The 17,322-nt window shown below is 36.2% G+C and overlaps 3 protein-coding genes across 5 annotated transcripts; 1 reads left to right on the top strand and 2 right to left on the bottom strand.

Annotated features, from left to right (window-relative positions):
* Positions 1-1,810: 1,810 nt before the first annotated feature.
* On the top strand, positions 1,811-5,043 carry LOC111498419 (probable serine/threonine-protein kinase PBL19). Of its 2 annotated transcripts, XM_023149662.1 has the most exons (5): positions 1,811-2,017; positions 2,604-2,930; positions 3,308-3,568; positions 4,167-4,289; positions 4,459-5,043. In XM_023149662.1, exons 2-5 carry the CDS (start codon positions 2,811-2,813, stop codon positions 4,930-4,932), a joined length of 978 nt encoding a protein of 325 aa, XP_023005430.1. In that variant the 5' UTR covers positions 1,811-2,017; positions 2,604-2,810; the 3' UTR covers positions 4,933-5,043. The 2 variants fall into 2 exon arrangements, with proteins under 2 accessions (XP_023005430.1, XP_023005429.1); XM_023149661.1 differs by lacking the exon at positions 1,811-2,017 and having other exon boundaries at positions 2,067-2,930.
* Positions 5,044-5,415: 372 nt separating this feature from the next.
* Positions 5,416-11,208, bottom strand: LOC111498385 (beta-amylase 3, chloroplastic-like). Of its 2 annotated transcripts, none has more exons than XM_023149603.1 (6): positions 10,732-11,208; positions 10,497-10,639; positions 7,024-7,583; positions 6,740-6,950; positions 6,555-6,665; positions 5,416-6,405 (listed from the first exon to the last, which is right to left on the bottom strand). In XM_023149603.1, exons 3-6 carry the CDS (start codon positions 7,530-7,532, stop codon positions 5,620-5,622), a joined length of 1,617 nt encoding a protein of 538 aa, XP_023005371.1. In that variant the 5' UTR covers positions 7,533-7,583; positions 10,497-10,639; positions 10,732-11,208; the 3' UTR covers positions 5,416-5,619. The 2 variants fall into 2 exon arrangements, with proteins under 2 accessions (XP_023005371.1, XP_023005373.1); XM_023149605.1 differs by having other exon boundaries at positions 7,024-7,547.
* Positions 11,209-11,297: 89 nt separating this feature from the next.
* On the bottom strand, positions 11,298-16,388 carry LOC111498407 (poly(U)-specific endoribonuclease-B-like). Its single transcript, XM_023149640.1, has 8 exons — positions 16,194-16,388; positions 16,024-16,116; positions 15,848-15,919; positions 14,794-14,844; positions 14,321-14,389; positions 12,849-13,457; positions 12,229-12,300; positions 11,298-11,878 (listed from the first exon to the last, which is right to left on the bottom strand). The coding sequence occupies exons 1-8, from the start codon at positions 16,314-16,316 to the stop codon at positions 11,645-11,647; spliced, it is 1,323 nt and encodes a 440-aa protein (XP_023005408.1). The 5' UTR covers positions 16,317-16,388; the 3' UTR covers positions 11,298-11,644.
* Between the last annotated feature and the right edge of the window lie 934 nt (positions 16,389-17,322).

Genomic DNA, 17,322 nt, shown 5'->3' with positions numbered 1-17,322 from the left:
CAATTATATTTCTCATTCAATCGATATTGTTTCCTTAAATAATAATATTATTTTCAAATCTATTCACATTTTGAGTGACATATATTGTGTCAATATTATATTTTTTTCTGGTAAAAAATTATTACAGTCTTTTAATAGAAATTAGATTGAAAAATAAAAAATTATCTATTAAAAATATAAAAATAGAAAAAATGGAATGAATTACCGGGGAAAAATTGAAATAGGAAGCAAGAACACGAGCAAAGAAGGTTTTCATAATTCTCTCATCTACCGTCTCCATTCATGCATTACTCCGTTCTTGCAGTTTGGTTGGTACATGTATTTATCGATGGTTGGTGTATGTTTTTAATGCGAGTATTTGATTGCACAAGTTATTTATTTATGCAAAATTTCCTCTATGTTCTTAGTCCACATTAATATCATTTCGCCCATATGCGTTAACTACATTAAATCCAACAACCTTTTTCTTGGTTGGTACGTGGACTTAATGCTATATGCCGCCCACGGTTTGAATTAGATTCATTTGGTGCACCTAACCCTCATGGTTTAAATTCTCTACTAATTTTTATCATATTCGTAGAGCGTGAACTACTACACTTAGACATATTAACGTGAGGATTACGAGTTCAAACATTGAAAATTATATAGCTTTTGTTGTTTAAAGTGTATACATTTTGTTTCGGAGAATAAATAATATTATATGCTTTTTAGTATTTTTCGAAAATATTTTTCAAATTTTTGGAATAATATTAATTTTTTAATATCGTGACAAATAAGAATACTTTTTTATTAATTAACTTTTTAGTGGATGTATTAAAATGTTTGGAATATTAAAATAAACGGTAACATCCAACTTAGCCAAAAAGAAAAAAGAAAAAAAAGTCATAATCAAAGTTTTAAATAGGAAAACAATATTGTTAAAAAAAAATTTAAATATTAAAATTAATTTTTGTGACGTTGAAATCCAAATTTAAAATACAAAACATTTTCAATTTCTAAACTTTATAAAAAATAAAAATAAAATAAAAAAAGAACGAAATTCTCTATTATGATTAATACGTGCAAAAATGTTTTTAAAAATATTTCGATTTTGGATAGTGATTCGATTTTTGAACGTGAAGTTTGGGCTCGATTTTGTTTATTATTTATTTACCTTTTCTTTTCTACAAATTTTATCCATATTTTTCAATGTTTGATGTTCAAAATATTTTATTAAGTAGGAAGTCTTAATAAAATAAATTTGAGAGTTAGTTGGGGGCTAAGATAGTTGTGTTGGATGATGAAAATCCCACACTGACTAATTTAGGGAATGATCATGGGGTTATAAGTGAGCAATACTAACTCTATTCGTATGAGGCCTTTTGGGTGACAATATCATACCCATTGTGGAGAGTCATGTTTGTCTAACATGGTATTAGAGTCATGTTCTAAACTTAGCCGTGCCAATAGATTGACAAATCCTCGAATGTCGAACAAAGGACTCCATTGATGTAATTGAAAAGAGGATATTACATAATTTTAGTATGATTCGAATGATCAAATCCTTCTTCCACGATGAGAGATGACTATTACCTTAATACAATCGGATGGTTTGCTGAACTTTTGCAATAGGTTGACATTTTCTTGGTCGTGTTAATCCACCCCACCGGAAAAGAGAGAGTTGGGTTGAGCCCACCCACCCAAGATTTCCGGAAAGCAAAATTTAAAAAATGAAGTAATTTCAAGAACATGTTTTTGTTTGTGAAGTTTGACTAAAAAAGAATTGAAACATAGAAAATGAAAAAAATTTAGTGAAGATTTGAAACCCCAGTGTTTCCGTAGGGTCCCCATTTCCCATTCTAGGGTTTGAAGAATTGAAGAAAAAGAATGAGTGCGTTCAAAGTTCAGTCGTTCCATCGATCACATATGAACAAACACCCACCGCGTTAATATGACGTTATAATGATCGCAAACACCCCATTGATGATATCATATTTGAAAGGTCTTCCATTCGGTCATTGCCGCCGTGGAAAATCTGGTATGTACTTCTGTCCTTTTCATCGCTCTTTTCTTTTCATACACGATATTTGCTCCGATTATGATTATTTAATCTTCCCCCTGTATTTCTCACAATCGATTTGATGCGTTTTTCTTATGTTTTCCACTTATTTGCTCGATTGCTTCGCTTTTTCTAGCAATTCCTTTTCGATTTGATGCGTTTTTCTTATGTTTTCCACTTATTTGCTCGATTGCTTCGCTTTTTGTAGCAATTCCTTTTCGATTTCTTTTCGTTTTCTTCACTCACTTCACGTTTAATTTCTCTTTTTCGCTCCGATTCCATCTGGGTTTTCTTTATTTGTTCACATCCTGCTGCTGAACTGTCTATTAGGTTTCTCTGTTTTGCCTTTTGTTCTTTATAATCGCCTTTTTTCTCTCTATTTGGCTTATGGGTCTTTCACGTGGGGTTCTTGTTCGCTCTGATTCCATCTCCGTCTCTCTCTCTAAGTTCCTTTGAATTTCTTGTTTTCGAATGAACACTGTCCTTTTGAATTGGTGACTTTCTTGCTTCTGTCGGAAAGAATTAGCTTATTTAAAAAGATATGAAGTGTTTCTTTAATCCAAAGGGGAAATCCAAATCCAAAGGAATATCCAAATCCGCTCCAGAGTTGAACCAAGGGGATAAATCCAACAATTCCGCCACCAAAAATGGTTTCGGACCGTCAAATTCATTACCATCGAGGAGTATTCCTGAATTATTCAAAGAGAAGGAGCATAATTTGAGGGTTTTCTCCCTCCAAGATCTTATTGATGCAACAAATGGCTTCAGCAGGATGCTGAAGATTGGGGAGGGTGGTTTTGGAACTGTGTACAGAGGAAGAGTTAAGCCCTCAACTACCAATGATGAACCTGTTGTGGTCGCCATTAAAAAACTCAACCAGCATAGCTTGCAGGTTATTGCCTTCATTATTTTAAAAGCATTGTGATTAATCATATATCAGTGTTTATCAATATTCAAATCATCTGCTGCATAGAATATTCTCTAAGCTAAGCAACATAGTACTCTAAAGAATGAAAGCCAGCTGACTTTCATTTGGTTGACATTTTTGTGTCCTTTCATTTGTTCATATCGTTTATGGGCTGTTCTTTTGTTCTTAATGTTTTCTTTAGAATATTTGAATGTTCTTCTCAAGTCAAGGGATAAAATGTACCATCTGAACAGATTCGCTAATAAAACATTACATTTTATATGAAAAAGTAAGTAGATTTGAACTTTGCACTGTTTATTTGTGTAGTAGTGATTCTTACGGTCGGAGTTTTTGTTATTCAGGGTCATAAAGAATGGCTTGCAGAAGTTCAGTTTCTCAGTGTAGTTGATCATCCAAATTTAGTTAAACTTCTGGGTTATGCTGCTGAGAATGGTGAGAGAGGAATCCAGAGGCTGTTAGTCTACGAGTTCCTTCCCAATCGGAGCTTGGAGCACCATCTTTTCCAAAGAATGTCGCCGACTCTCCCATGGAAGAAAAGAGTAGAGATTAGCATTGGTGCAGCTCAGGGCTTGGCTTATCTACACGGAGGATTAGAAACACAGGTTCGATTTATGTGCTTTCTCTTTTGTTCGGTAACTGTATCGTTAATTTTGAATTTCAGTTGGAAGATTTTGAGCTTAAACATTGTTGGTGAAATTTCTTGCCAACGAACAACAGAAACCAAATCTTTGCAACCCACCATTGTGTTTCATTAGCAATGTGGTTCAACCTTATGAACATCTCATTGCAATAGAAATCCTTGGAAATAAATGAGTGCAAACGGTTGTGGTCTCGTACCTAGGATTTGATATCATATAAGTTAACTTGGTCACAAAATGTGCCCCATGAGAAATAGTTGAAGTGCATGCAAGCTAGTTCGAACAATCATGGATATTAAAAAAAAAAAAAAAAAAAAACAAGAAAAGAAATCCCGAAATATCTGTCCAACACGTTGTGCTTGCGAGTGGTAAAGCGTTAAGCTTTTGCTATAAAGAACCGATATTAGTACTGGACGGATGCTATGGCCTTTTGCTGCATCGAGTAGCGATTATAATTCTCTTTGTTAACTTTTTTCCTTTACTATTGCCTGATTTATATATTTATGGAATCCTATCATTTCAATTCATTGATCATTTTTTGCTCGTACATTTATTTGTGTAGGTGATATATCGGGATTTTAAATCATCGAACGTGCTATTGGACGAGAACTTCAAGCCTAAACTCTCAGATTTTGGTCTTGCTAGAGAAGGACCAAGTGGTGATCACACACACGTTTCTACAGCAGTACGTATGGTAGCTTTCATGTTCGATTTAGTTGCTCGAAGTTTTATGCGTCTCGTGTGAAATATATCATGGTGACAGGATGTGAACTAGACGTCTCATTCCCTGGATTTAGATGCTTAGGTTGGATCTATATTGCCCTATCTCAAATGGCTGTTTTTTCGCCTGTCAGGTGGTTGGAACACATGGATACGCTGCTCCTGAATATGTTGAAACGGGCCGTCTCAAGAGCCAATGTGACGTATGGAGTTTCGGTGTGGTTTTGTATGAACTCCTCACAGGCAGACGAGCATTGGATAGAAACCGACCCACGGGAGAGCAGAAACTTCTTCAATGGGTGAGACAGTTTCCAGTTGACAGTAGTATGTTCACCATGCTAATCGATCCTCGACTCAGAAACCAGTATTCCTTGTCCTCCGCCCGGGAAGTTGCAAAGTTGGCAGACCGGTGCCTGAACAAGAATGCAATGAATCGGCCAACGATGACAGAAGTAGTAGAAAGCTTACAGAAAGCGCTAGTAATGTCGGAAGAGAAAACGAGCTCAAGCTCGAGCAGTAGCCAGAAACAACAATCTCATGGCGTTCTGTTATCTCCAAGATTTGTTGATCAAAAGCATGGCATGATTGGAAGACAAGGAAAGGTATGAACCTCTCTATGAAAAGTTTTGACCTTCTACTGTAATGGTTGTAAGATTGGATGTGTTGGATCTGTATGATTAAGGAGTGATGCATAATTATCGTAATTTTTTTAATAATAGATAATTAATCGAACTAGTAAGATAGATATAAAATATGAAAAATTAATTTTATCGAACACTATAAACAAGCATCTTAAGCATCTTTTAAGAATAGGAATAAAACCCTTCTCGATTTTTTTTTAAGGATTAGAGTTTTCACTCTTCGGTGATTAGGCGTTTTAAATTCTACTTAATTAAAACGGGTTTTGTTATTATCAAAATATTAATTAATTTGATATTGAAATGAGTGTTGCACTTTGAAGGTTGCTCGAGTTTAAAAAATACCCACAAAAAAGCTCTCTTTACAAATACCTTTCTTGTGCTCGAGTGAGCTTTAGAGCCTCGCGATATGGCTAGTATTTTTTAGGAGAAATGTGTTTTAAAATTCCTTGATTTTGGATTGTCGAAGATTTGTCCGTTTTATTCACTTGCCTATATTTATGCAATAGATCCCTTCTCGATCCATTTTTACATAGAGACTCGATAATTACAAACATCATGTATGAGGGTAAAAACATTATAAGAGTTTAGACTGTCCCTATTCTCTTTTTGTTTCTCCTTTTTATCCTTCAACTATAACACACTATGATATCACCTCTACACCACAACAACTTTCTCGATCTTCTTTTCCTTGATGAATCCAACACGAAGATCACTGCCACAGCAGTCAGATTTAGGTAGTCTCCAGTTCCGACCACCTTCTGACATTCTCTTTACGAACTCGACCAAGTTCCTCCAGTTTTGGGGTTCAAAAAGGTCCTTGTTCATCCTCAAGTAAGTGAATGCAGCCAAACCATTTCCAGATTCTGATCTACTCGTAGCTAAAATTTGCTCATAAGCTGCTATATCATACCTTTCCAATGCATTTTCACCCGCAAGTTCAGCCTTAGCATCCCTTGTAGCCATCTTCACTTGTGTAACCAATCCTTCTGGTGAGCAATTCGCATAGCCAGGCTGCTGTCCATCTTTCATTTCCATACAAGTGAAGTTCAACACAACTCCATGTTTAGCCAGCATCTTTGCAATAGGCAAGTAACCATCTCGGTGTCGAGTGTTGTAGTACCCGGCAGTTAACTCGGCAGCATGGGATCGTGTACCATAATGCCAGTGAATGCCAGCTACTTTTGCTGATAGCTTTGCACCAGTTCCATGGAAAATTCCCTTTGCAGCTGAAATGACTCTATCGCCGTGCTGTAATAGCTCACCTGAGTACCATTCGAGAAAGAATTTTCCATATTCCGAGTTCCATGTTCCTGTCCTTTTGAAGAATCCGGAATCTTCAGGGAATTGGTTGTATTGACCTGAATCATTTGGTCCTCCACTGCTTCCCCAGTCTCTTTTTCCAATGGCCTCTGCTGCTGCCTCCAGGGATGCTCTCATATACTGTTCAACACAGAACACATATCATACATAAGTTCGAGTTGCTCAACAGCCCCTAGTTTGATATTTGATGTAGCAAGATCCTGTTATCACTATTCTCAAATACATTCGAGATTAATACGAAATACGTATATCGAGTCTATCATGGATACCTTGTCATAACATTGGAATTCCCCAATTCCTGGAAATCTCCAAGTTCCATTGCTCTCTGGATAAGATGGATATCTGAGTTCCCCACATGGACCAGCCCCAACTTGAACTTCCTGTAGTTGCAAATGAACTTCAGTAGGCGAATATGAAGATGAAGGAGAGATCTAAATGAGTTGTAGATGCATACCATGATTACTTCTCCGAAGTAGTCTCTAAATCGATCCCGGAAGCTCCTCATGTAATCAGCATAAACTTGGATTGGCGTTCTTCCTTTGAGCACGGGTAACGAATCACATCCCAACGAGATGTATTCCGGATTCCTTCTGCCTGATTTGTCTGTGTAAACGAGATCTGGGTTCTTGCTTATTTCTTCAAGCACCCATGGTGGCAAAGGAATGCTGAAAGATAAAAGAGAGAAGGTTAGGAATTTTCCAAAGTCAATTGAGAAAGAATCCTTGCTTGGATTGTTACCTGCAAGAATCTCCAACATTCCCTCCACACTGATGAAAAGACATGACTACTTGGAGCTTCAAGCCATGCCTTTGAACCATCTGCACAAGCTCAGCATAACCTTCCCAGTTGTATTTCATAGGTCCATCTTTCTCCACCAATCCCCACCAAGCATCCACCATAACTCCTTCCACACCCGCACTCTTCAAGGCCATCAAACTCGCATTCGTTGTTCGAGGTTTGTTCAAACTCCCTCCAAGACTAACCGTGTCAAGAGGAAGCATTACAAACACAGGAACTCTCAAGTCATTTGTGTGCTGATTCAAAGATAGAGAGTGAAGTTTCTCCATTTTGTTACTACCCCTTTCCATCTTAATCTCCTGTAAGGAACTTCTTATTCGGAGACAGCTCGGTGGCTTTGCTTGCTTGAAGGAGATTATGCCATGGAGATCTTCAAGAAGAGGAGCCTTTATGATCTTGGTATCATTCAGATGGATGAAAGAAGTCGATGACCGTAACATTAAAGTCATTTTTCAGCAGAACGTCTTACACAAGAGAAGGTATAGAAATGTATGAAGATGCTGCATATATATGAACAAAGATCTATGAAAAATGTTTCCACACTTTTAAACTTTGAAGGAGACAACAAAGGCTGTGGGCTAGCGTTTAAAAGGAAAAAGTACATTAAATCAAAACTTGTTGGCTTTACCTTTTCAAAGCCGTTTTCGATATTACGCGTTTATTTACTTCCATATTCTTTGAATTATAAAAATCAAAACCCCAAAAGTTCATTTAGAAGTTCTAGTTATAAACAATGCCAATATGCCATTTCAATCATATCTATAACAATGCAAAGGTAAGCCAAACCATTCAAACTAACAAATCCAACATCTTTTCACCTTAGCCTTCTAAAGATTACTAACAATTGGAAGCCTCTCTCTACCCCGGGTCCTTGAGCTGTTCTTTTTCTTTTGACGAATATATGCATAAGTTTCTGATCCAAACAAAACCAAGTTCATAAATGTTCTACATTTTCCTTTGCTCCCTAACGTTACATCTTTAAAATTTCTCAAATGGATTCTGTTCACACCAGAAAAAGTAGCTGCAAAATCTAATCATTGAGAGAGAAAATATCTTGAAGTTGCTAAAATATTTCTGATATTTTTTTGGGGACCAATACCCTGCTAACTGAACTTGTCCTGGTGCAAGCTTTAAATTTTAGCTACTCTCCAACGTTTAAGTGATTTTTGGCAGCTCTAAAAATGTATCTTCAATGGCTAAACTCTGAGCATTCTCAAAGATCAGGGATCTAAATGACTAATATATCTTACTTTGAGTTTTGATATCCCTTTTCTATTATTTTTCCCCTTTTGGTAGACCAAAAAAGGCAAGAGAAAAAAGTGGAATTCTCTCTCTCCCAAAAGCTGAACACTACATCTCTTCCTCTGTTAAGTTTACTTGGCCAAAACTACGAGAAACCCACAAAGAAAGTGATTTGTGGACTTTTCTTCACACTGTTATGTGTGGATGGCAAAAAAAACTTTGGGAATATTGAAGTTTTATTGGTGCTGGTTTCATTAGGATAAGAAAGACTGAAGAAGGCATCTTTCAGCTTACACATGTGGCTGAAACAAAGAGTTTTCTTTCATATCCTGGTTTTATGTTTTCTAATTGTAAAAACCAAGCAAAATCCCCACAGTGCTCCACTGATTGGAACTTATTACTTTCTAAATTTGTTTCATAGGCTCCAAAGAAATGGTGATATTGAGCAACATGCACAATGTGGTGATATGATCAAAATCTTATCTGCAGCAAGATTTCTAGTTTTATTTTGTTTTTTGGTAGGAGATTTTTTTCAAAGATACCCATTAGAGCAAGGTTCAAGGAAATGCATCCACCACCTTCAGCTTTTTTTAGCCTGCCCAACAGAAGGCCCAAACTTTGTAGACATCATGAGTTCCCCTTATTAAACTCATTCAAGATTCAAACACGCTTTGAATGTGCGACCTTTGCGTAGCATAAACCACAAGCCTTAGCCAAAAGAGCCACCCCTTTTTTCTGATCTCACTCCTCTGCTAGAAGCTTACTGTTATTGCTAGAAAAACGACATTCTTCCCTTGAGGTGCTCAAGTGATTTCAAGGCTTTCTGTTTTTTTTTTTTTTTTTTTAATCTAACTCATGAAAATGAGAGGTTGAATTTGAAAGATGGAGACCAAAAGATTCTCATTGTGTTGGCCAATTGGATTGAAAGGAAAGCAGAAACTTGGATTGGGAAAGATCCAAACTTCGATTTTGACAGTTCAGTCTTTTAGAGAAGAAGAAGAACTATGCTGAGCTGTGGCCATGTCATTGTTAGGCCAACCATTAGATTTTTCTGTGGAGGTCATTAGTTCTTATCCCTTCCCAAGTTTTTTTTTTCATTTTTCCTTTTCCCGCTCATGAAAGCCAAAAGGAAAATGAGGAGGAAAGAAAATAGCCTGATAGGGAGAAAATATTATTTTGATCTAAGGCTGGAAATTTTAAGGTCCCATCTGATAATGTTGCAGAATAAACGCGTTTCTCAAAAATTGGAAGCAAGAAACTATATTTGGAATGGAATTCTTTGATCCTATAATATTTTTTAATCAAAAAACTTATATTCCAGCAAATGATTATCAAATTTTAGACTCAAGAAAAACACGTTTAGCTTTCGACCATACTAATAAAGTTAAGGTTACATTTTGAGCTAAGGAATTTGGGTAAACACAACCACCAAAAAAGTACCAACATTTTGGGGTAAAGGAAGACATGTTCATTCAATTTCAAGGCTGAGTTTTTTGTGGATCTCCATCTTCATAGTATCAATGTAATAGAGCTCAAATTTTACATTTTCTTCTTTTTTTGATCAACTTTTATGGTAATTAAGTTCTAAATATGACAAAGATTAAGAGTGACCACTTGTATGTTATAAACAAATTAATGTAAAGATCTCCAATGGATACCAATTTTGTTTTTAGACCTTGAACTTGTTAACCATCCCTTTCTTTGTTTTGTTTTATTTTTAACTTATTTTTTTGTGGGATGTTAGTGTACAAGTTCTATACTCAAGACCTTGTAGAAACTCTAGTTTAGAAGTTTTCACTGGACCACCAACTCTCTCTGTTCACATTGAACACTTAAAAGGTCTCCATCTAAAAAGCCTAACAAAACAAATGAGAACCCAAAAAGCTAAGTGGTTACACCTACAAAGCCAAGTGTATAAAGTAATGTATTTTATGAATCCAACCTTCTCTGCCTAAAAGTTTAGTCATCCACATACTAGTTTAAGCCATTATACCTACAACCAAAATAGAAATAGATCATTCTCGCAGTGAGTATCGTCTTGATCAATATAACAATATGTATTAAGTAAGATGGCCATAGAGATGAAACTGAATGAACTGAAAAAAGACAACATTTCCAGTATCATAACCTAATGGAGTATGCTACATATATGAAACATTTATAAACTTTACCTTGTAACTACCTAGCGCTCAAGCCCCTTGCCTTAGAAAACAGATCGGATAGGTTCATTGTCTAGCTTCTATCCCATAAAAGATAGGCTGTTGACTTTTCGGGAGAAATATCACAGCTGCACTAACCCCGTTGATTGGTGAAACTGTAGAAAAAAGTGTTTCCTATTTCATGGAGATAAGAAGAATAATATGACTAACTCCTAAACAATAAAGATATGAAAGAAATGAAGCTTACCTTCCAAAATGGAGTATGACATAGACCTTCTTTCCCTTAAAATATCTTTAAACTCCGAAGATATTTGCCCGAAACTATTTCTCAGTTATCCTAATGATCTTGCAATCTCCAAGAATTCTGTGAAACTGATATTTTAGACAGTATCCAAGACAGAATTGACATTACACGTCCCTTTGTCTTGTCTTTTTTCTTTGCATACTTCCATCTCTTAGTTAGGGCAGCCATTCAAGTTACTCTCGTCAAAATAAAGAACAAAACTCAATTTCAGGAACAACTAATCAAGATTTTAGATCACAAGAGGAAGTTCTGCATTATTAGGCCTTGCCAGGCAAAAAAAGTTGACACTTAATCTCCTGGTTTGAACATTCCAAGACAATACAATATACTGAAACCATCAGTCAGTTCACAAGGTACTGATTGTGCATGTTTAGCATAGAGATGTAAGAGACAGAGTGATGACCACGTATATGATCCAAGTTCCTACCCATGTTATAGAATAAGCATTGAATTTAAATGATATTACATAGTAGCAATATGCAGAGAAAGGTACAAAATGAATATGCATATAGAAGGAAAAGTGAGAATCAAATGCATTTGGATAATGTTGCACATGAATTCAATTTTGGGAAGAAATGAAAGCAAACATCAATTGCTTGACTCAGTATCGTTACAAGCCATTTACAAAATAAGGAAGATATGAAGGCACCCCTTGCAAATCCATGTGATAATACAAAAGTTCAAGTATCCTCTAGGAACTAATGGGTACATCCTGAGAATCATGTTATTCCATCACACAGTATTTTTGGTCACCTTCTAAAGATATCATTATCTCAAAATCTATGATACAATCCTTACTTAGATGTATACTGCTAAATGTAGAGGAAATAACTGGATTAATCCCAGCGAAGGAACTTCAAGACTCTGCTACAGGAAACACAGACCCGATTTTGTTTCCTAATCGATAGCACTTGATATTAACAGGATATGGTCCGAGCTCAACATGGTTATCCTCTCCGCCAAGGAAGAAGCATAGTGTATACAGTGCAAGTTCAAACTCAGGGCTAACTCCTACTAAAGTGCTTGAGACAGATTTGAGAACACCATTCCATTCAAACTGAATGGTAAGCAATTGAGTTTCTGAATCAGGCTGCAGGGTTAGCAAACAAATAGTTAAGTAAGAGACATGGTTTAGATTACAGAGAAGAGAATGCTTATCTTCCAAAAAGTGAGGCAAGCTCTAGAATTTAAAGTGGGAAAGGCTGATCTAATGAAAACTAAAGTTTGGTGGAATAACACAAATTTAATCGTCTGAAGAATGTCAGGAAAATGAAGGTTATTCTTGTATGGTAACCACAAAAGGCCTGAATCATAAATGATCATTTAGTTTCTTTTAATAGCCTGAATGATGCTGCATGGCATGGGCATTCACAACTTATTTCTTTACATCTCAACATCAAATACCACCAAAAGAAAAAAACGTGAAGTTGAGTTACTTACAAACTGGCCACGTCGTCTGGGGAAAATATAACCTTGATAGTCAACACTCCCTTTAGCTTCTTCAAGGTAAAACTAGATTTGGAATAAATGCACATGGAAGAAAAGTCAGACATAAAGGAAGAAAATAAGTTCGGGAAACTCCAGCAAAGAAAATACTAATATTAAGAAAATGATAGGTTCGTTAGATTTGGGGACAAAACGTTATATTCATTTACGGACAAGAACTCAGTCAACTTCACAATTTAAAAATGTATTCTAAGATGAACTGATCCAAGTTGTTCATTTCCATTTAAGGGGAGAAATTTAAGGGGAGAATCCAGAGTTTACAAACGATGTAGAAAGATTTTACTTTCTAACTTTTCTTATTATACATATAATTTGGAAATTAGCAAATTAGAGAGAAAACCTTAAAATTTTTACCTTTTTATATAGTTTTTTAACCTAAGACAAGCCAAGAGGGCAACATTTTCCTTCTTTGTTCCGCCCCCTTGCTTAATATTAACCTTGGTGAATACATGAAGAGCCTCAACGGTTAGATACAATATTAAACAGATCGATTATTTATATCTTAAATTTCAAGCATTATCTTTTGTGATAGCTAATCTCAGGAAGGCACTAACCTGAAGCCAGTTGTGGAAACCAGAAACCTCTTGTCCACCTTGTTGCTTGATTTCTCCAACAAAAACATGTTCAAAGGCAGAAGAGGAATGAGATGTTCCACCCCGACCATAAAGATCGAACCACAGACTGGTCAGCATACGTTTGAAATCTTGATAGTCATTTGATGCAACTCCCTTGTATAAAAGGTACTTATGAAGGTACTTAATTGGTGCAGTTCTACTAATTTCTTCTATGAATGCAGCCTGCTCTTGCCTCTCCTCAGGTGTCACAACTTCTTTGCTCCCTTGATCGGGATTGTAGTTATCAAGTAGAGAGCAAAAACGTGAAAATGTTGGCTTCCTAAATACGTCTTCATTAACCCAACTAAAGAGGCTTGCTTGTGCCATATCTTCCCTTCCATGGACCCTTTTTCCTTCACCACAATCAATTTCATAATCTTGTCCAGGTACCAAACGATTTAAATCAAGTTCCCATAGCTTGTTACAGGCCCGGGCAAAATCAGCAAGCTCGTCCTCAGAGGGTTCTAGCTCAGCACCTACTTCCACCTCATCAGAATAGTTTTGTTCACTGGCAGGCCGTTTGTATCCTTCCCAATTTTCTACCTGCACCTAAAAATTTATTGCAGAGGAGTAAATTTTAGAGTTTGTTTGAACTCCAAGCAACTATCATGAAACCTCTCAAAGTTCACCACTAGTCATAAATCGAAAAGACTTGCACAGAAACTAAGTGAAAATGCATGGTAAGCATGATCTTGTAATAGAAACATCAAACATCACAAATCCTCTGAATCATCCATACATCAGACTACCACCACATAGATGACGGCATGATCCGAAGGTGAACACCCATTTGAAGATTAAACATGATTTTTTTTTTTTTTTTTTTTTTTTTTTTTTTTTTTTTTTTTTTTTTTTTTTTTTTTTTTTTTTTTTTTTTTTTTTTTTTTTTTTTTTTTTTTTTTTTTTTTTTTTTTTTTTGTATGCCTTTATATATTATTATTATTTTTCTCAATGAAAGTTTGGTTTCTTGCTCTAAAAAAGGGAAAAAAATGAAAAAAGATAGTACGATTGGAAAAGGTATGACTAATTATGCATCTGTAGCTAAATATGTCACACTCAAGATCTGCTAACCTTAACTAATGCTACTGCACACCCCAATTATCAACTAATAAACACAAATAACTTTTAGTTCTAAGTAAACATCATAAATGCCCATGATTATCATGCTTACAAACATTGCTTACTTCAAGAGCTACACCAATGATTTCATCTTTATGTTCGTACACCATCCAAGGTAGGCATTCAGACTCAATGACATCTTGCATAACGTTAAGGCTCTCTTTAATGTAATGTATAAAAGAACTGAAATTTTGTTACAAGTTCTCTTCCAAGCAAGTATATGGACTAATTGGCCATATAAAACAACACATCCAACATGTATTTGTCAAAATACTTTTCGTATGATAAGTAACCTTGTGATGTTTCCTAGGTGCCTTTTTGTGAACAGTCTCCCACCCATCATTGTTCTCCTCAGAGCTCTCCTGTGCCAGTTAATACCATTAGAAAATATAAGTGAAAAGAACTAAGTTCTCGTTTGCTAACCAATTTATTTTTTATTTCTAGTTGTTGGTTTTTAGATTTGGAACATTGTGCATGTTTTCATATTATTTTTCTACCATCAATTTCATCTTTCTTAAAGAAAACATTTTGAATTCTTTGCTAAATTCATAAACTAAAACAAGATTTTTAAAACTACTTTTTTAGTTTTCTAAACATGGCTTGGTTTGTGAAAATATATGAAAAGTAGATATCAAAACAAGGAAACCCCCATTTATAGGCTTCAATTTCGAAACCTAAAAATCAAAAACCAAACGTTGATAAAAAAGGGTCCAATCAATTTCATGGAATAGAAAACACAGAAAATTAAAAAACAAGAGAAAAAGACCTTTTTAGCCCACTGATCTCTGTTGTAACCATGCTCGCTACCATATTCACCCTGTTCACACGATTCATATGAAGTCAGCCATTTTATCAATCAGATTGGAGGAAATGAAACTGCTATTAGGACTGAACTAGTGATAAAATAGCTGAAAACATCAATCGACATAATTGAATCTAATAAAAGAAAATGTCAAAAAAAAAATAATTCTAATAAAAGCAACTACAGCATTTATCATCACTTGTGGGAAAATTTCTCTTTCTAGGATAAGCAACTTGAGTGATATCGAGATAAGAATCAAATGATAAGACCTTAGAAGAGGTCGAAATAACAAAGCTTGTACAATTTACTCGATATACATACCAGGATACCTACTACAGATGTTTAATATGCACGTATATATGTATGTGTCTACATATAATATACATATATGTGTGTATGTAATTCATTGATGCATGAAATTTACAAATGGGATGTAAAATTTATCACAGAAAAGCCTTAATATTCTTGAATGGGTGCCCCAATAAGAACTGAGATGAGAAAATCCTTAACATTTCTAGGACAAACCAAATGCCAGCCAAAGGAAGAATCTCCTTGCAAATGGACAGTATATAAAGATGTGACTCTGGGTTTCATCATCAGGTTTACAAAGAGAACACCACCCAGGGGATAAAGCCATGAATAGCATAAGCCTTCGAAGAACATTTTTGGTACTGATGACTCTGTGCGATAGCTCCCAAAGGAAATTTTGGATTTTCTTTGGGTAGTTGTCCTTCTATATGGGTTTAGACAAAGAGGTCTCAATGAGGTAAGTGATACGACCCATGTCTGCTAAAAGAGAATTAGTAGAGAACTGCCCATAGGATTAAGGGGTCACATCAGCCAATTCAAAGTTTCCCAATGTTAAGCTATGAAGAAGAAGACCCTGAAATGTGAATCTAAACTTTTAAAATGTGTAAATCTCATTGGAAGGAAAGAACATTAGAGCGACTTGAGAGAAGTATAACAATGAGAAAAAAATGATCTCAACACTTGGAATGGTGAAGAAAACAGATCTAACCTGCTGTCGTTGACCAGAAATCCTCGAACCCTCAACCTCCCACTCCTCCTCACGCCGCGAACGACCCTGTTTCTGCAAAATCAATCAATAAAACCCTAGATTTCAATTCCACATAAAATCCAATTCAAAACCACAAATACATTCAATTCCACAATCAATCTCAGCCCAACACAGACCACATTGTCCCTCCGATTCCAATCATTCCCATGTCTCCGATCATGTCCCCGATCTCCCCCATCTTGATCCGCATCCTCCTCCCCAGTGACTACCTGCACAATTCCAAGCCCAAATCATCACAAAACATGTTAAATAACATCAAATCCACTATCACAAAACCCAGAGGTACCTGAGCCCAAGTGGATCTGGATCGTTCGTCACGAGACTGGGGAGCCGATTGTTCGTTGCTGTTGTTGTTGTCGTCGTCGTGGCCGATTGCGACATCTATGAGACCCTTGATTAAACCCTCCATGTTCAGATGCAGAGATACAGAGAGAGTGTGAATTGAGAGTGGTGAAGGAGGTGGTTGAATAAAAGGTAAGGTCTGGAAAGATGGCGGGTAATGGCAACGTTGAAATTAAATGGAAAGGTGCCAAGTGGCTGATTGTGAGTGGTGGTTCATTGGACTGCCGACACAAGCTAGGTGGATGTAATAATGCATGTATAATTATTATTTTATCCAATTTGATATCAATTCGTGGCCAAATCGCTCAAAATATCCATGCCCGTATTAAGTGTTGATAGCTTCAATTTAAGGAGTTGAAGGCAACAATATTACGGGTTTGGATTAAAGAAAAGGAGGCCAAACATAATGGATTATGCGGATTCATAAGAACTAGGTCGACCGATACGAAATAATAATCATAGTTTCCATGTGAGGGGCACAACCGGTATTACATAAAAAGTTCTAGAATTTTGAGTTTTTACAGGTGTGAATGAACGTAGAAGGTGCATGAGGTTCACGCGCATGTGGTCGAGAGAGTGCAGACGTGTGAGAAGCGCATGAGAGTGCATGGTATCACAATCGCATTTTTAATTGCAGCGGACTTGCGATTATGCGGCACTCACTTTCCAACGACAAGTGAGCTAAGTCAATTCGTTCTTGCATCGCCTATGGCCAAGCGACGTATGCTCGAGCCTCTGGCCTCAATGTTAAGAGAAGGTTTTAGAAAACGAGGGCAGAGAGAGATCTTCGAAAGAGAGATTTTTGAAAGAAACGTTATATAAGCAAGCAAGAGAGAAATAACAACGGCTTACAGTATATAACTTTGGGTAGGGAGAAGTTGACAACTAGTCGTATCCCCCTATAGTACATTCTGAGGCATTTCATGTCTGACAAACCTAGACATGATATTTCTGAAATGTCAAACTTCCTAGAAATATAAAAGTAAAACACTAGAATATGAAAAGACATGAAGGGTTGGGTTTGTCATGGGCATGCGGTCATGGGCAACATGCCTTGGACGAGCATGACCGTG

This window comes from Cucurbita maxima, unplaced genomic scaffold (genome assembly GCF_002738345.1).
Source record: "Cucurbita maxima cultivar Rimu unplaced genomic scaffold, Cmax_1.0 Cma_Scf00025, whole genome shotgun sequence".
NCBI classification, from domain to species: Eukaryota; Viridiplantae; Streptophyta; class Magnoliopsida; order Cucurbitales; family Cucurbitaceae; genus Cucurbita; species Cucurbita maxima.
This window is presented reverse-complemented; position numbering and strand designations above follow the sequence as displayed.